This window comes from Vombatus ursinus, unplaced genomic scaffold (genome assembly GCF_900497805.2).
Source record: "Vombatus ursinus unplaced genomic scaffold, bare-nosed wombat genome assembly UNPS02014874.1, whole genome shotgun sequence".
In the NCBI taxonomy this organism is placed as follows: Eukaryota; Metazoa; Chordata; class Mammalia; order Diprotodontia; family Vombatidae; genus Vombatus; species Vombatus ursinus.
Window position 1 is genome coordinate 13,856,260 of NW_020954652.1, and position 13,399 is coordinate 13,869,658.

General features: G+C 36.8%; 1 protein-coding gene across 4 annotated transcripts in view; it reads left to right on the forward strand.

The window, feature by feature from the left end:
• The window catches only part of PPFIA2 (PTPRF interacting protein alpha 2), a 664,632-nt gene extending 652,912 nt beyond the window's left edge, over positions 1–11,720 (forward strand). For all 4 annotated transcript variants that reach the window (XM_027842480.1, XM_027842481.1, XM_027842482.1 and 1 more), the window contains 4 exons: positions 2,997–3,172; positions 4,438–4,506; positions 10,019–10,178; positions 11,640–11,720. In XM_027842480.1, the coding sequence (XP_027698281.1) occupies positions 2,997–3,172; positions 4,438–4,506; positions 10,019–10,178; positions 11,640–11,698 (464 nt within the window). In that variant the 3' untranslated portion in view covers positions 11,699–11,720. The remainder of the gene's footprint in view (positions 1–2,996; positions 3,173–4,437; positions 4,507–10,018; positions 10,179–11,639) is intronic.
• Positions 11,721–13,399: the final 1,679 nt, after the last annotated feature.

The window sequence follows — 13,399 nt, forward strand, 5'->3', positions numbered from 1 at the left end:
CTTAAAGCATTCGTTCAATTTGTTAATTGCACGTAATCAGGATGCTAAAGATGTACTCAAGCCATTGTTTATTTCCTGATGGCATTTTATACACAGTCCATACATAACTCTTTTACAGATAGAAGTGTCATGATTTTTACAGCAGATTATTCCAGGTTTATATCATTATAATTTCACTGCTAGGTCCAGAAACTTTATTTTTTTGTCCCTTCATTTGAGTGTGGTTTTTGAAGTTTTTCCTTCTTTTGGGATAATTACTTTGATGGTTCTGTGATTTTATCTCGTGGTTTCTAACTACTTTTGATGCTTTGTTACAGAATGTGATGCTAAGATGCGCTCCCTTCCTCCAGTTACTACTACCTATTCTGTAACCACAAAATGAGTTAGTTTTAATGATAGAATGCATGCATTTATCCAAGTTATTGATTTTGTTAAGAATAGCATTGAATGAGTTCTCTAAATGATAAATAAAAAATAGGGTTCTAGAAAAAGTACATTTTTAATTCCACATCCATTTGAGACCAATGCTTGTTTTTGTGAGGGAAGAAATAAAAAGGTATGAAAGGGATGACTCCTAAGCATTTCTTCCCTTTCTACTCTGTAAGAAAATAGATACAGGCTACATATGGCCCCTATTAATCATACTGCTCTTTGTTCCTGATGGTATAGCAGTTGACCTAAACAGCATTTTTAAAAATCAATATTTATTGGTGCATAAATAACTCAGGGTCAACTAGGATTTCAAGCTCACCCTTTATTGAGTCATACTGTATTTATGAAAAACAAATGCTCCCTCCCCCCCACCAAAAAAAAGAGAACTTAAAACTTAGACATAATTGTTGATTTATGTATTCTTTATTTTGTTTCAAAGCTTATCAAGTGTCTGACAGCACTGAAGTTGTATTTGTCAGCTGCATAAACAATGTCAACACTGATTTCCCTCCTCAGTTCTTCGCCCACAATGTTAGTTCTCCTAGGATGGTCTTGCATACAAGATATTATGACTGGTTAACTTATTTCCCTACATATGGCTCACTGGAGAGTTGACAGGCACACACCATGCATTTCTTGTAACACTTCATTGGGTTCCTTACTTAGCAGGGAGAGGGAGGTTTTCCATTATTAAAGTTGAATTGTTTAGATTCCTTTTATTTAGGGCCCCTAGGAAATTGAAGGTTGTTTTCAAGTACATTGTTGTTTGGTTAAATTGAAATGTGAGAATTAATGGGACAAAGTTGTAACCAAAAGGGAAGTCTGCCATTGACCTACAAAAGTTGTTGAACACAAGTATACAGGTTTTGTCCGAGTGAGAGATGGGGTGTTTTGTTTTGTTCTGTTTTTTTTATAATCAGTTTGTATTGCTTCTGCTCACGAATATTTGAGAGTCTTGACATTTTGTGTAGTTCCAGAAGAGAGGGTTAATACCCTTTTGGTCCCATGTCAAATGGTCTTTTGTTATTTAGGACTTATGACCTTGTGGGACAGGACAGTCTAGCACAATGGAATGAAGGGTCAGGAAAGGGGGTGAGCATGACTATGTCCAAATGATCTCATGTGTTAAGAGGTTATGAGATCATAAATACTTTTCTACAGTTGCTCTGATGACATATGCATAAATAGTTCTCTCCAGTGATTTAGACCACTGGTATTGTCTGAAGTGTTAATTCACTTTCACCTTAGTCAAAGAACCTTCTGAAAGGAGAGAGCCATTTGCATTTTAAGGATGTACCAGCATTGAATTTAAAGTGATGGCATGCTAGGCATCAGTCGCTAAGCAAATTACTATATAGGTCAAAAGTATCCAAAAAAATTGCAGATTGGGAGGGGATGGTTTGCTCCTCATCAAATTATGATAGTTTTAGATTTAGATTAGTAAGATGGGAAAAGGGGCTTTGCAGTTATCTTACATAGTGCTTTACAAATATTCTCTCGGTTCAGCCTCATAGCAATATGGAGTGGTAGATGTCATTATCATTTTCACTTTACACGTGAATAAACAGGCTGACAGGTAAAAAAAGCTATGCCCAAAATCACACAAATAGTAAGTGTCTGAGGCAGGACTTGAATTCAGGTTTTGCATTCTCTCTCCTGCACTCTCTAGTTGCCTTTATTAAATGGCATCTTTGGTCACTCTTTAACTTAGAGAACTTGCTCAAAGGATACATAGTATTTTGGGGGTTCTTTGCATTTATTTTTTTTAAAAACAGACAATCTTCCCCAGTGAAATATGGTCTATATTTCACCAGTCTAAGTTCACACAAACTAGAGCAAGTGCGACTCACTCCAGTTTTGTGCTTAATACAAAAAGTAACATTTTTTTTAAAGTTAGCATCCCCAAAATGAATATCATCATAAAAAAAAAAAAACATGTTGGAAATAGCTTCTGTCAATGGCTAACTTACCTGGGAAGTTTAGTGATCCCAGGTAAGTTGGTTAACAATTTCCATTGTGTATAATAAAAGAATGACTAAGACTGTCCCAAACACACTGAATAATTTGAAACAATAGGTGGACACAGGTAGGGCGTGTTGTGTTCAGCTCATTTTGATACCACCAAAAGACATATTTAAGGCTGAATCCCCTAAGTCTCTAAGGAAAATGTTGGGAAAGTATAACCCGAACTAGGTTAACAGCTGTTACCTACATGTTACATTTGTTTATATCTTGATTCAAATAGGACCTCATTTTATATAAAAGTGCTTGAAATCAAATGAGAGAGAGACCCAAATAGTAAAAAACACTTCATCTAGTGGCATACTCAGCATAAGATATAGAAGAACAAGAAAAGCAGAGCTTGTGGCCCAATTCATTTCAGTGATAGTACGTGGCTTGCTTGGGAAAAGGTGGAATGAGGCTATTTAGTCATCCCTCTCCTATTACAGTAGGGACCAGTCAAGAAATGAAATGCTTAGAGGACTAGAGCTCCTGTCCAGCTATTAGTTTGCTCGTGAAGTAAATCTTAGTCTCCCAAGGTCATTGTTGACTTCTGTTCCTAGATGTGTTGGTGTGGAGCAACGACCGAGTGATTCGTTGGATACAAGCAATTGGACTTCGAGAGTACGCAAACAACGTGCTCGAAAGTGGTGTGCACGGATCCCTTATAGCCTTGGATGAGAACTTCGACTATAGCAGCTTAGCTTTATTATTACAGATTCCTACGCAGAATACACAGGCAAGTCATTTGGCATTTTGAATTCTGGAAGTAAGTTTATGTAAAGACAAACTATTTTTCTAGGAAGTGACTGGTCTGTGTGTATCGATAGACCATCATTTGGTTTTTTTTTCCCATTCATTTATTCCTTTTGAGTTCCAAATTCTCTCCTCTACAGTCCCTCCCCCACCTATTGAAAGGGCAGGCAATATATATATGAACATGTGAAGTGCTGCAAAACATATTTTCATTATTGGCCATGTTGCAAAAGGGGAGGAGACAAGAAAAATAAAGTGAAACCATAGGTCAAGCATCATTTTTAATGAACTCTACCTCATCAAGTTAATATAACTAACATTTATCTAGGGCTTACTATGTGCCAGGCAGTGCACTAAGTGCTTTACAAACATTATCTCATTGGATCTTCACAATAACCCTGTGAGGTAGGTGCTGTTATTATCCCTATTTTACATATGAGGAAACTGAGGTTATGACTTGCCCAAGGTTACATAGTGAGTTAGGCAGGATTCCAACCCAGGTCTTGGGACTCCTTGCTCTTTATGCTACCTTACAGGTGCTTTCCCACCCTGTTCAGTCTTCCCTTTTTGTACCATCCCTGACAGATGGTCAAGCAGTTTCTATTTTTCTGGAGCCAGGGCTCTCGATACTTTGTGAGGCAGCTTATTTCACTTAAAGTAATAGGGAATCATGCAGAAAAGTGATTCAGATAAATGACTCAATTTTTCACTCTTCACTTCAGTGGTTTGGCATTATGTAGACACAGGTCTAAATTGCCAGTAAGCTTACATCTCACTGGGATAAAATAAAAGTCATTGACCACTGGAATTTAGTACATCTGCATATGAGTTGGCAGAATTTTATCCTCCCTCTTTTTTGTATACTGTAGAATTAAAGAGGGGGAAAGTTAGGACAGTTATTAAAAGTAGAATATTAGAGCCATACTCCAATATGTTGCAGCTTGATAATTGCTTTAAGGTATACTAGGATCTTTACAAATATTCTCTTAGTTTATCCTCACAATCCTGGCAGGTAGGTGCTATTGGCCCCATCTTACAGATGAGGAAACTGAGGCAGATAAATGTTAATGGACCTTCTCAGTGCCTAAGGCTGTATTTGACTCCAGGTCCAATACTCTGTCCTGTGCCCCCTAGCTGCATCTAAATAAGGGTCAAGCAAGATTTCAAATATTTACTAGGGTAGAGAATATAACTTACACAATTTTTTAGAATGTCCTTTTGGAGCCAGTAACTCTAATTTGTTTCTAGGCAAGACAAATTCTTGAAAGAGAATACAACAATCTTTTGGCACTGGGAACTGAACGGAGACTGGATGAAGTAAGTCCTTATGTTTCATTTGAATGAAGAGAATTTATAGAAAATACAGGATATGCATGCTTCTTAAGAAGGGGGGGATTTCTGTGATTGTTCTCTAGTGCAGTAGTAGACTTTGCCTATTAGCATTCTTTCGTATGATTATGGGCTCATTGATTTTAAAAGGGAAGGAACCTTAGAGGTTAACTGTTCCTGATTTTAAAGATCTGCAAACTAAGGAAAATGGCTTGTATGTAATCACTTTTGTTGCTGTTGAGTAGTTTCAATCATGTCTGACTCCATATGGCCCCCATTTGGAGTTTTCTTGGCAAAGATACTGGAGTGGTTTGCCATTTCCTTCTCCAGCTCTGGAGAATCTTAGGCAAACAGGGTTAAGTGACTTGCCCAGAGTCATACGGCTAAGCTAGTAAGTGTCTGAGGCCGGATTTGAACTCTGGAAGATGAGTCTTCCTGACTCCAGGCCTGGCGCTCTATCCACTGAGCCACCTAGCTGCCCAGTCACACAGTTACTAAATAGCAGTGCCAATATCTGAATTTAGATTCTCATTCTTCAAATCCACCTATCTTTCCCATGAACTAAAATACTAAACTACTTTAGTTATTTGAAATTTCATAAACCTCTAATATCAAATAAAATTTTCTAGGAATCAGTGACATTGAAATGATTCAAGAAATAATAGCTAGTATTTATACAAAACCTTATGGTTTGCAAAACACTTGTACATCTTATCAAAACTGATCATTTAAAGAAGATAGTATTTCCAAGATATTTGGTTATTTTGCATAATATATGAATGGAAACCAACTGCCCTGATTAATTGGGTATCAGTTCAAAGAATCTAAGAATGTTTAGAAGTGTAGATCTAGATGAACCCTAAATATCACTTAGAGTTGCTACCCATTTTTTGTCATAGATTCCTTACCAGAATAATATTTTAAATGCATAAAATAAATGATACAGGATTACAAAGTAAAGCAATTATGTTGAAATATAGGTATAAAATATTGAAAAGAATAAATTTGTGACCTAGTTCACAGACCTCAATTTAAGTTACTCTAGTTTTTTGTTTTTTGTTTTTTTTTTTTACCAGAAATAGGATTGCACGTAAAGATAATTTTAGAGATTCAGCTATTTAATAGCAGATCACTGAATATCAGACTCCCTGAATGGGAAATTTCTAGATTTTAAAATAAATGAATTTTCCATCATTTTAGCCAATTTTAAATTTAAAATGAATTACTTTTTTTACAATTCTATCAAAGATTATTGGTCATTTGTTGTTGTCCAATCATTCAGTCAGGTCCAATTTTTGTGACCCTGTGGACCATATTGTTCATGGCATTTTCTTGGTCAAGATACTGGAGTAGTTTGTCATTTCCTTCTCCAGTAGATTAAGGCAAACAATAACTTGCCCAGGGTCTCACAACTAGTAAAGTATCTGAAGCTGAATTTGAACTGAGGTCGTCTTGATGCCAGGCCCAGTGCTCCATCCACTAAGCCATCTAGTTACTGAAGATAGCACTTCTTAAACTGTGGGTTACAGCCCCATATGAGGTTGCAAAAAATTTGGCAACAGTAAGAGGTTTCTGAATGTGCAACGACCAAAAATTAATTAAAAATCAAATGTGTAATGAATCCAAGGTGTTTCTGGCAGAGCACAAAGCAAGCACATTTTGCACTGCATATGCCTTTAGGTCACACAATTCTAACTAATGCTGCCAAAATATGAAAAGGGGGGGGGCAGCTAGGTGGCGCAGTGGATAGAGCACTGGCCCTGGACTCAGGAGGACCTGAGTTCAAATCCAGCCTCAGACACAAAACTCTCACTAGCTGTGTGACCCTGGGCAAATCACTTCACCCCACTGCCTAGCCAAAAAAAAAAGGGTTCTCCCATGGAAAAAAGTTTAAGAAGTCCTGGAACCATGCAAATTGTAACTATTTGTAAGAAGTCCCAGAGAAAGTAGGCAAAGCCCAGAGTTGCTGATATCTTAGGTCATGCTAATGACTGTTTGGTGTTTCTGGAGAAGGCTCCGTAGGTGGCACAGGGAGAAATATTGGTTCCAAATAATCCTGGGCTCCTAAGTGTGGAAAAAGTACTAGATCATAAAAACACTCCACCTGAATTCTTATAATATCACTTAGCATTAATGTCATGTGTTATATTGACAAATTGCTTTATGTTATTTCATTTAAGTTAATCCACAAAACAACCTTCTACATTAGATGGTAAAAGCATCGTTATTATCCATGTGCTAGAGATAATAATAAACAGGCAGTTGCCTAGCACATTAAAGTTTGAGAATCAGAGATGAGAAATGAGAAGGGTGGAAAACCCAAATTTCTCATGTAGATACTAACAGGCAAAGCAGAAATCCAACCTCAAGTCCATTGAACTTTCCAGTACAGATGACAAAACAAGGGTTCTTAACCTTTTTTGGGTTGCGGACCTTTCTCAGAATTAACTGCATAAAATAAAATAATTCGTATTACAAGGAAAACCACTTTATATTGAAATCCTGTTAATTAAAATATATATTTTTAAGTTTATAGGCCCCAGGTTGAGAACATTTGGTCTAAAGCCAAAGCTTATCCTGTCTCTCTTAACAACTGACTCCAAAAGTCGTTAAAAACCTATGAATATTTTTTTTCAAAATAACAATAACTTACATTTACATGGTACTTTATGGCTGCCATAGTGGATAGAAAGTTGTCCACCAAGCAGGATATATACAAGTCTCATATCTGATCCCCCCTATTGGTTGAGTTGCCCTGGGAAAGTTTGTTAACCTTTCACTACTACCAGGTAATTCTCTAAGAACAAGTTGGTGAGTGGGTATTGATATGTATGGATAAAAAGCATAGGTCCAGATTGCCTCTGTTATTTACCTGTCTCCCTGGAAAAAAAAATTGTGGCAGTAGGCCCACCAAGTATGTCTTGCAAGCCCTATTTCTAGAGATGTAGAAGGTGGGGCTCATAAAGATAAAGCCACCTTTCATGGTCAAAAAATAGCAGAATCACAACTCAAATCTCGTGATACCATTTTATAATAAATTGGTTTTCTTGGGCTGAGGTTTCTTAGACGGATTCTCTTGCAAAAGATGAGAATTCAGAAAGTGAGCCTAGAGTTTAAGTGTCAGGTAACCAGAAGGAGATCTCAATGTATTATGGGGTCTACCATGTGTTTTTCTGATAATACTAATTGAAGAAATAAAAATAAATATATCCATATTATTCTTTAAATGTGCTTGGGAATTTTAAAAAAAGTTTTTCCCTTCTTCCTAGTATTAGAAGTAGAATCCACAGTACTGTGGATGCTGTCCTGTGTGAGCAAAATGAGCTCAACCTATTTGCCCTTGTAATAATGTGGTCTGTTTCCCACTTCCATATTGACAAGCTAGGACACTACATTTCTCAAAGTGATTCCGACAAATGGAATTACGATCTGATTCTATTAACTGGCTAACTTCACAGATGACCTGGGAAAGCTGTCTTCTGAAAACTTCTTCCCTCAGATCTCTTAAGGAAGTGGATGTCACATTTAAAACAGAATGCTCTGGAGGGCATGGTGGCTTTGACAAGAAAAGGGGGGGGGGTGTCTCTAAATATTCGGTAGTGGCTACTTTTCAATGCAATGAAAACAGACCTGAAAGTCACAGAAGAAACTAAATACTATTTTATTAATGTTAATTACTCTTTAATATTCAAAACACTCTAAGGCTCCATATATCACTATATTTATATGAAATAGTTCTCTGCCCAGAAAAATGTGATGGAGTGGCTAGTCATAATTCCAGAAACTGAAAAACATTCATTCTAAACTGCGGTAATTAAATGCAGATTTCCTGCTGTCTACTCTAACGGGGGGGGGGGGGGGGGCGCGGATGTTATTGAATGAATACCAAAAACATTTCCATATGAGAACAGTAAGGATGGATTATATGTGAAACTGCAAATGTCTAATCCATATAGTATGTATTTTTTTAGTATATAACAAATTCAAAGTTGTTCATATTTAAGCTGGTAGTTCTTTTAACCAGTGAGTCAGGAGAGATAGAACATACAATATTTTTCAAATATACCTATTGAAAGCTCTCCAGGGACCAATCTGTTACTTGTCCAAAACATACTGATTAAATGGAATAGCCAGTTTGAATCCATTATACCCCTGATTCCTCCTCTGAGGCTCAATCATTAATTCAAAATATTCTTCTACCTTCATGAAGTAAATTCTCTCAAAGCAAGTAATTTTTCTTGAAAAATACTTATTCCCCAAAATGATCATTGGAACCAGATTACTACCTTCTTTCTGTCAAACTCGAGTCCACACGAGTAGTCAAGCTACCATTTAAATAGGTCTCCCCAATTTAAATCAGAAACAAGGACCGGAATGACATTAGAAATCGGCACTGCTAAACTTAGATCACAGAGAAAATAGTTAATAGTAATATGTACCAACATTCATGAGTAAAACATGTGAGATTTAACTGGAGAACTCTATCGCTGTTCTGTCTGATAGCAGCTCCATCTCAAGTGTATGGACCTCAAAGAACAATAATTAACATTCTTCAAGGATAAAAGGAAAGCGCACTTCTATGAATTAAACATATAAGTTGCAGGGTGCAGTTTTCCCCTTCTTTCCTTCAGCAAAGTACCAGTCATTTTCAAAACAGCTGCAAACCAATTAAAAACAGTGGTGGTTTAAAAAAAATACATTATTTCAGAGTTGGATGTAACCTCAGAGGCCTACTTCCTTGTGACAAGGAAGTCATTCAGTCTTTGTTTGAAGAACAATAATGTGAGCTTCCCCTCCCCCATTTCCCAACAGGCAGTCCATTTCTTTCATTCTGGGGTCACTAAAATCGTCAAAAAGTATTTCCCTATACTCTGCCAAAAAAGTCTTTCTTGCTACAACTCATTGTAGAACCCTTGTTCTTCCCTCTGGGGTAAAGCTGAATGTATCTAAGTCTCTGCTTTATGACCCCCACCTTGCAAATTTACCCTACATAGAGTAACAAGCATTGTGCCTGATGATCTCACGGATAGATTGCCTTCCTCATTTTCAAACACATTTTTAACAAAACCATAGGTACTGAGGTGTGACAGTCAAATGGAATTTGCTATAATAAAATTTTTAATTATCTATGTAATCTCATCATTATAAAAACCAGTCTGTATGAAATGAAAGTGATCACAGTTCTCAATTCCAGACCTTCAAACTTACCTTAAAAAACATCTTGCTCTCGTAGCAATAAAATTCAGATTTGATTCATACCAAAAAGAATACAGAAAGTTTCAAAGGCTTGTCAGTTTTTCCTTTTTCTTTTCCCCATAGTTGTTTATATACTTACCTTTTCTTTCAGCAAGAGGTATAGTAATTCAACATCCTTGACAGTAAGGGGTGGAGGGACAAAGTAAAAAAATCTAGATAATGTATCTCTGTCCACACGTTTTCAGATGCTTATAGCATTCTGATTGCCTTTTATTTCAACACATTCCAAACTCTGCACTGGCAGAGTGATGACAAGAATTTTAGGCGTGGGTCATCATGGAGAAGACAGTTTCCTCCCCGTGAAGTCCATGGGATCAGTATGATGCCTGGTTCCTCAGAGACATTGCCAGCTGGGTTTAGGCTAACCACCACATCTGGGCAATCTCGGAAAATGGCAACAGACGGTACAGTATTTTTGCATTTTTGGCTTTCACATGATGAGATGAGATAGTAAATGTGCATATTATCACTTTCAGGAATTGATTATTGCCTTCCTTTGAAAATTATTCTGTGCTTTCAGCAAAACCCTGAATAAATGGCAAGTGGTTGACTCTGAAATTCCCACCATTTAGTTCACATCTATTTATTACATAGATGTCTCCGCCAGCGAGAATATTGGCTAATGGCTATGTTGGGGAATGAAAAATATTATCTTCTGTATTTCTTTAGACTTCCATTTTTTCAAGCTAACTGTTTTAGGAAGAAGCTAGATCTGAACTAGAAGTAGACTCTTAATAGATGAAAACTGGTTTCATTCCACTAAATATTCAAATTTCACGTTTAACACCAGTAAGCTGACTTCATCAAATACCTATGCACATATACATAAATATGTATATGTATATATCCCCTCTGACAAAGGTATAAGTCTTAAGTAATCACTTTTAATGAATTTCCTAGTGGAAATTACTAGATAAGTGGTAAGGGAAAACCATCTGTTAGGAAGGAGATCAATCTAAACATTTTATCTCCTCTATCTAGTACCTGGCACAGTGTGCATACATGGTATGCATTTCATAAATTTGTTGAATTTGAGCTCAAATATTTTTTCATGAGAATTCATCATCATTCTTGTCAAGTAGACAAGGGGCAAAAGAGTCCTGCTTTCTTTATATCATTATGGCATAATCTCTTACTTTGCCACATCATCAGTTCATGATTTTTGAAGTTTACTAAAATGTTTCAAGAATTGTTTTAAGTCCCAAGAGTTTTTAGTAGTTACTGAGAGCTAGAATCTCATCAGTATGCAGAGGAAGCATAAAAACACCATCAACTAAGTTTTGCCAGGGTATTCCATGTTTTTACTAAAACAAAACCAGGGAGTAATATAGTATACTTCAACTAAGAGATTCAAAGATCACAAAAATAGAGCAATCTGGTCCAACCTTCTCATTTTCTAGATGAGAAAATTTAAACTGAGAGGGGAGAAGTGACTTGCTCAAGGTCACACATGTACCAGTCTGAGGCAAAGTTTGAACTAAGGTCCTTCTGTCCCCCCAAGACCTGTATTCTATCTATTTACTATCCCACCTAGAAGCCTCAAGGCATTCTCCCCCCAACTTATCAGGAAATTAAATGCCGGTGGTGCTTTTGAAACTAAAAACTCAGCTGAGTTAATTTCCTTAGACTGAGCCTTTTCAGAGAAGAGTAAGGATTTTAGGACCATAGAGTTACAGTTGGAAGGGGCCTTTGAGGCCACCTAGTTGAATCCCCTCATTTTACAGACCAGGAAAATCTCCAAAGGGGAACCAGAGAAGATTAGTTGGCTTAGAATTGCTCTTCTGGGGGAGGGGACCCCCCCATTTAACTCTGGACTTTGATATTCCATCCCCCAGGCCTGCTAAAGCCCTTCTCTCCATTTACAGTTGCATCTTCGAGGTTGCAGAGGTTAGACAGCTCCACTGTTCGCACATACTCATGTTGACACGCCTATCAAAGGAGGCAGCACTGAACTGTTGTGAGTAGCTGTTGTTTACTCCAAAAGAAATGTGCACCTGGTTTCAACACCTCCCCACCCCATCTCTGGCATTCCTTGGTAGTTACAGTTTCTCAGTCCAGTGCCACCATTAACATTGATCTGTCTACTGTGGTTGAAGATCTCATGGCAACCTGTCATCTGATCACCACCATCCCATCAGTGCTATGTTAAGTTTGTTCCATGACTAACATTTAAATTAAGGGACACGGTATAATTAACCAACCAGGATCTGTCCTTTAAACCAGTAGGAAAAGAATGCCTTAAAAGTTAATACTACTTTACTAGAAGAGGCAGATAGTGCTTTAGACAAAATCTACCCAATGAGAGAGAGAGTAGGAAAAATAGCTTGGCATCTTTAGTCTTAGGCAGGGATTCCTAAACATTTTTTTTTTTTAGTATTGTAAACCCCTTCTCAGAACAATAATAAATTCATAAAATAAAATACAAAGGATTACAAAATAAACCAATCCTATTGAAACAGTTATCAAAATAGTAAACAAAACAAGGTCAACATACCCTAGGTTAAGAACCTTTGGTTTTAGGCATCTCTGTCAAAAAGTTTTAGCTTCTTTGCACTTCATCTTGACTTAGTTTTCACCAAAATGATGCTAAGAGGCAAATTTTATAAGTTACTAAGTTTCTGAAAAGTGAAAAAACTTTTTCTATAATGTTGGGAAGACAAATGGTCTTGTTAGCTTAAGACCTTTTACCGTAGATGGGAGTTGGGTCTCGCTCAATGGCATATCCAAAGGCTCTCCTATCCACAACAATCACGGTAAAACAGAATCAATTACTAAATTTGCCAACATACAGAAAAGACTCCTTTACCTTCTACACATACGTGGTAGGTACATTTTCACCAAGGCAGTACCATTTTGTAGAACAGATTTGGGGGAAGGAGAATAATTGGGAAGATTTTCAGAAAGAATGGTATGTTCACTTGGGGTAAGATAGTAAGAAGGGGAGTGGATGAGAAGCAGCTCTTCATTGTTCATTGCCTTGAACCCCAAGGGTCACCAAATTTATAATTCATCTTTTGTATCCAATAAGGGAGTTAGCTGGTTCAAAAAAAATTCAAGTAGGAGATTTAATTAAAAACATGCAACCCTAACATTAGAAATGTAATTACTGCATACAATTTGGCATTTAATTGGGCACAGTCTGAAGCATATAATAATTTCATTAAACAGGAGGTTTTCCAGAATAATGTTCTCTCATAAATACATCCTACATACAACATGTTAATTTCCCCAAGAATTGAATATTTTGCTGTTTTACACAATGAATACTTAATATGGTTCATCAGGGCTTTGCTGCTTCTGACTAAGGGAAGCATTTATCTTTCTCCCCTAACTAGTCCCATTCTGTTTTGTACATAATGTTTCAGTTAGCATTTTCATGATCCCCTCTCCTGGGAATTCTAACCATACTTATTTACAATAGTTAAACCCATAAGGAATGATTTTAGATGAACAGAGTATATATGCTTTATGAAAAATTCAGAGCATGCTGTTTATTCATTTTCCTGTATGATGTTGAGTGGTTATAGGTGATTTTTGTCAATATAAAGCTATTTGCAGATCATTGAGCACTACAGAAATTCTAACTCTGATTACTGATTGAAAGAGAGGCAATGAGCATGTTAAT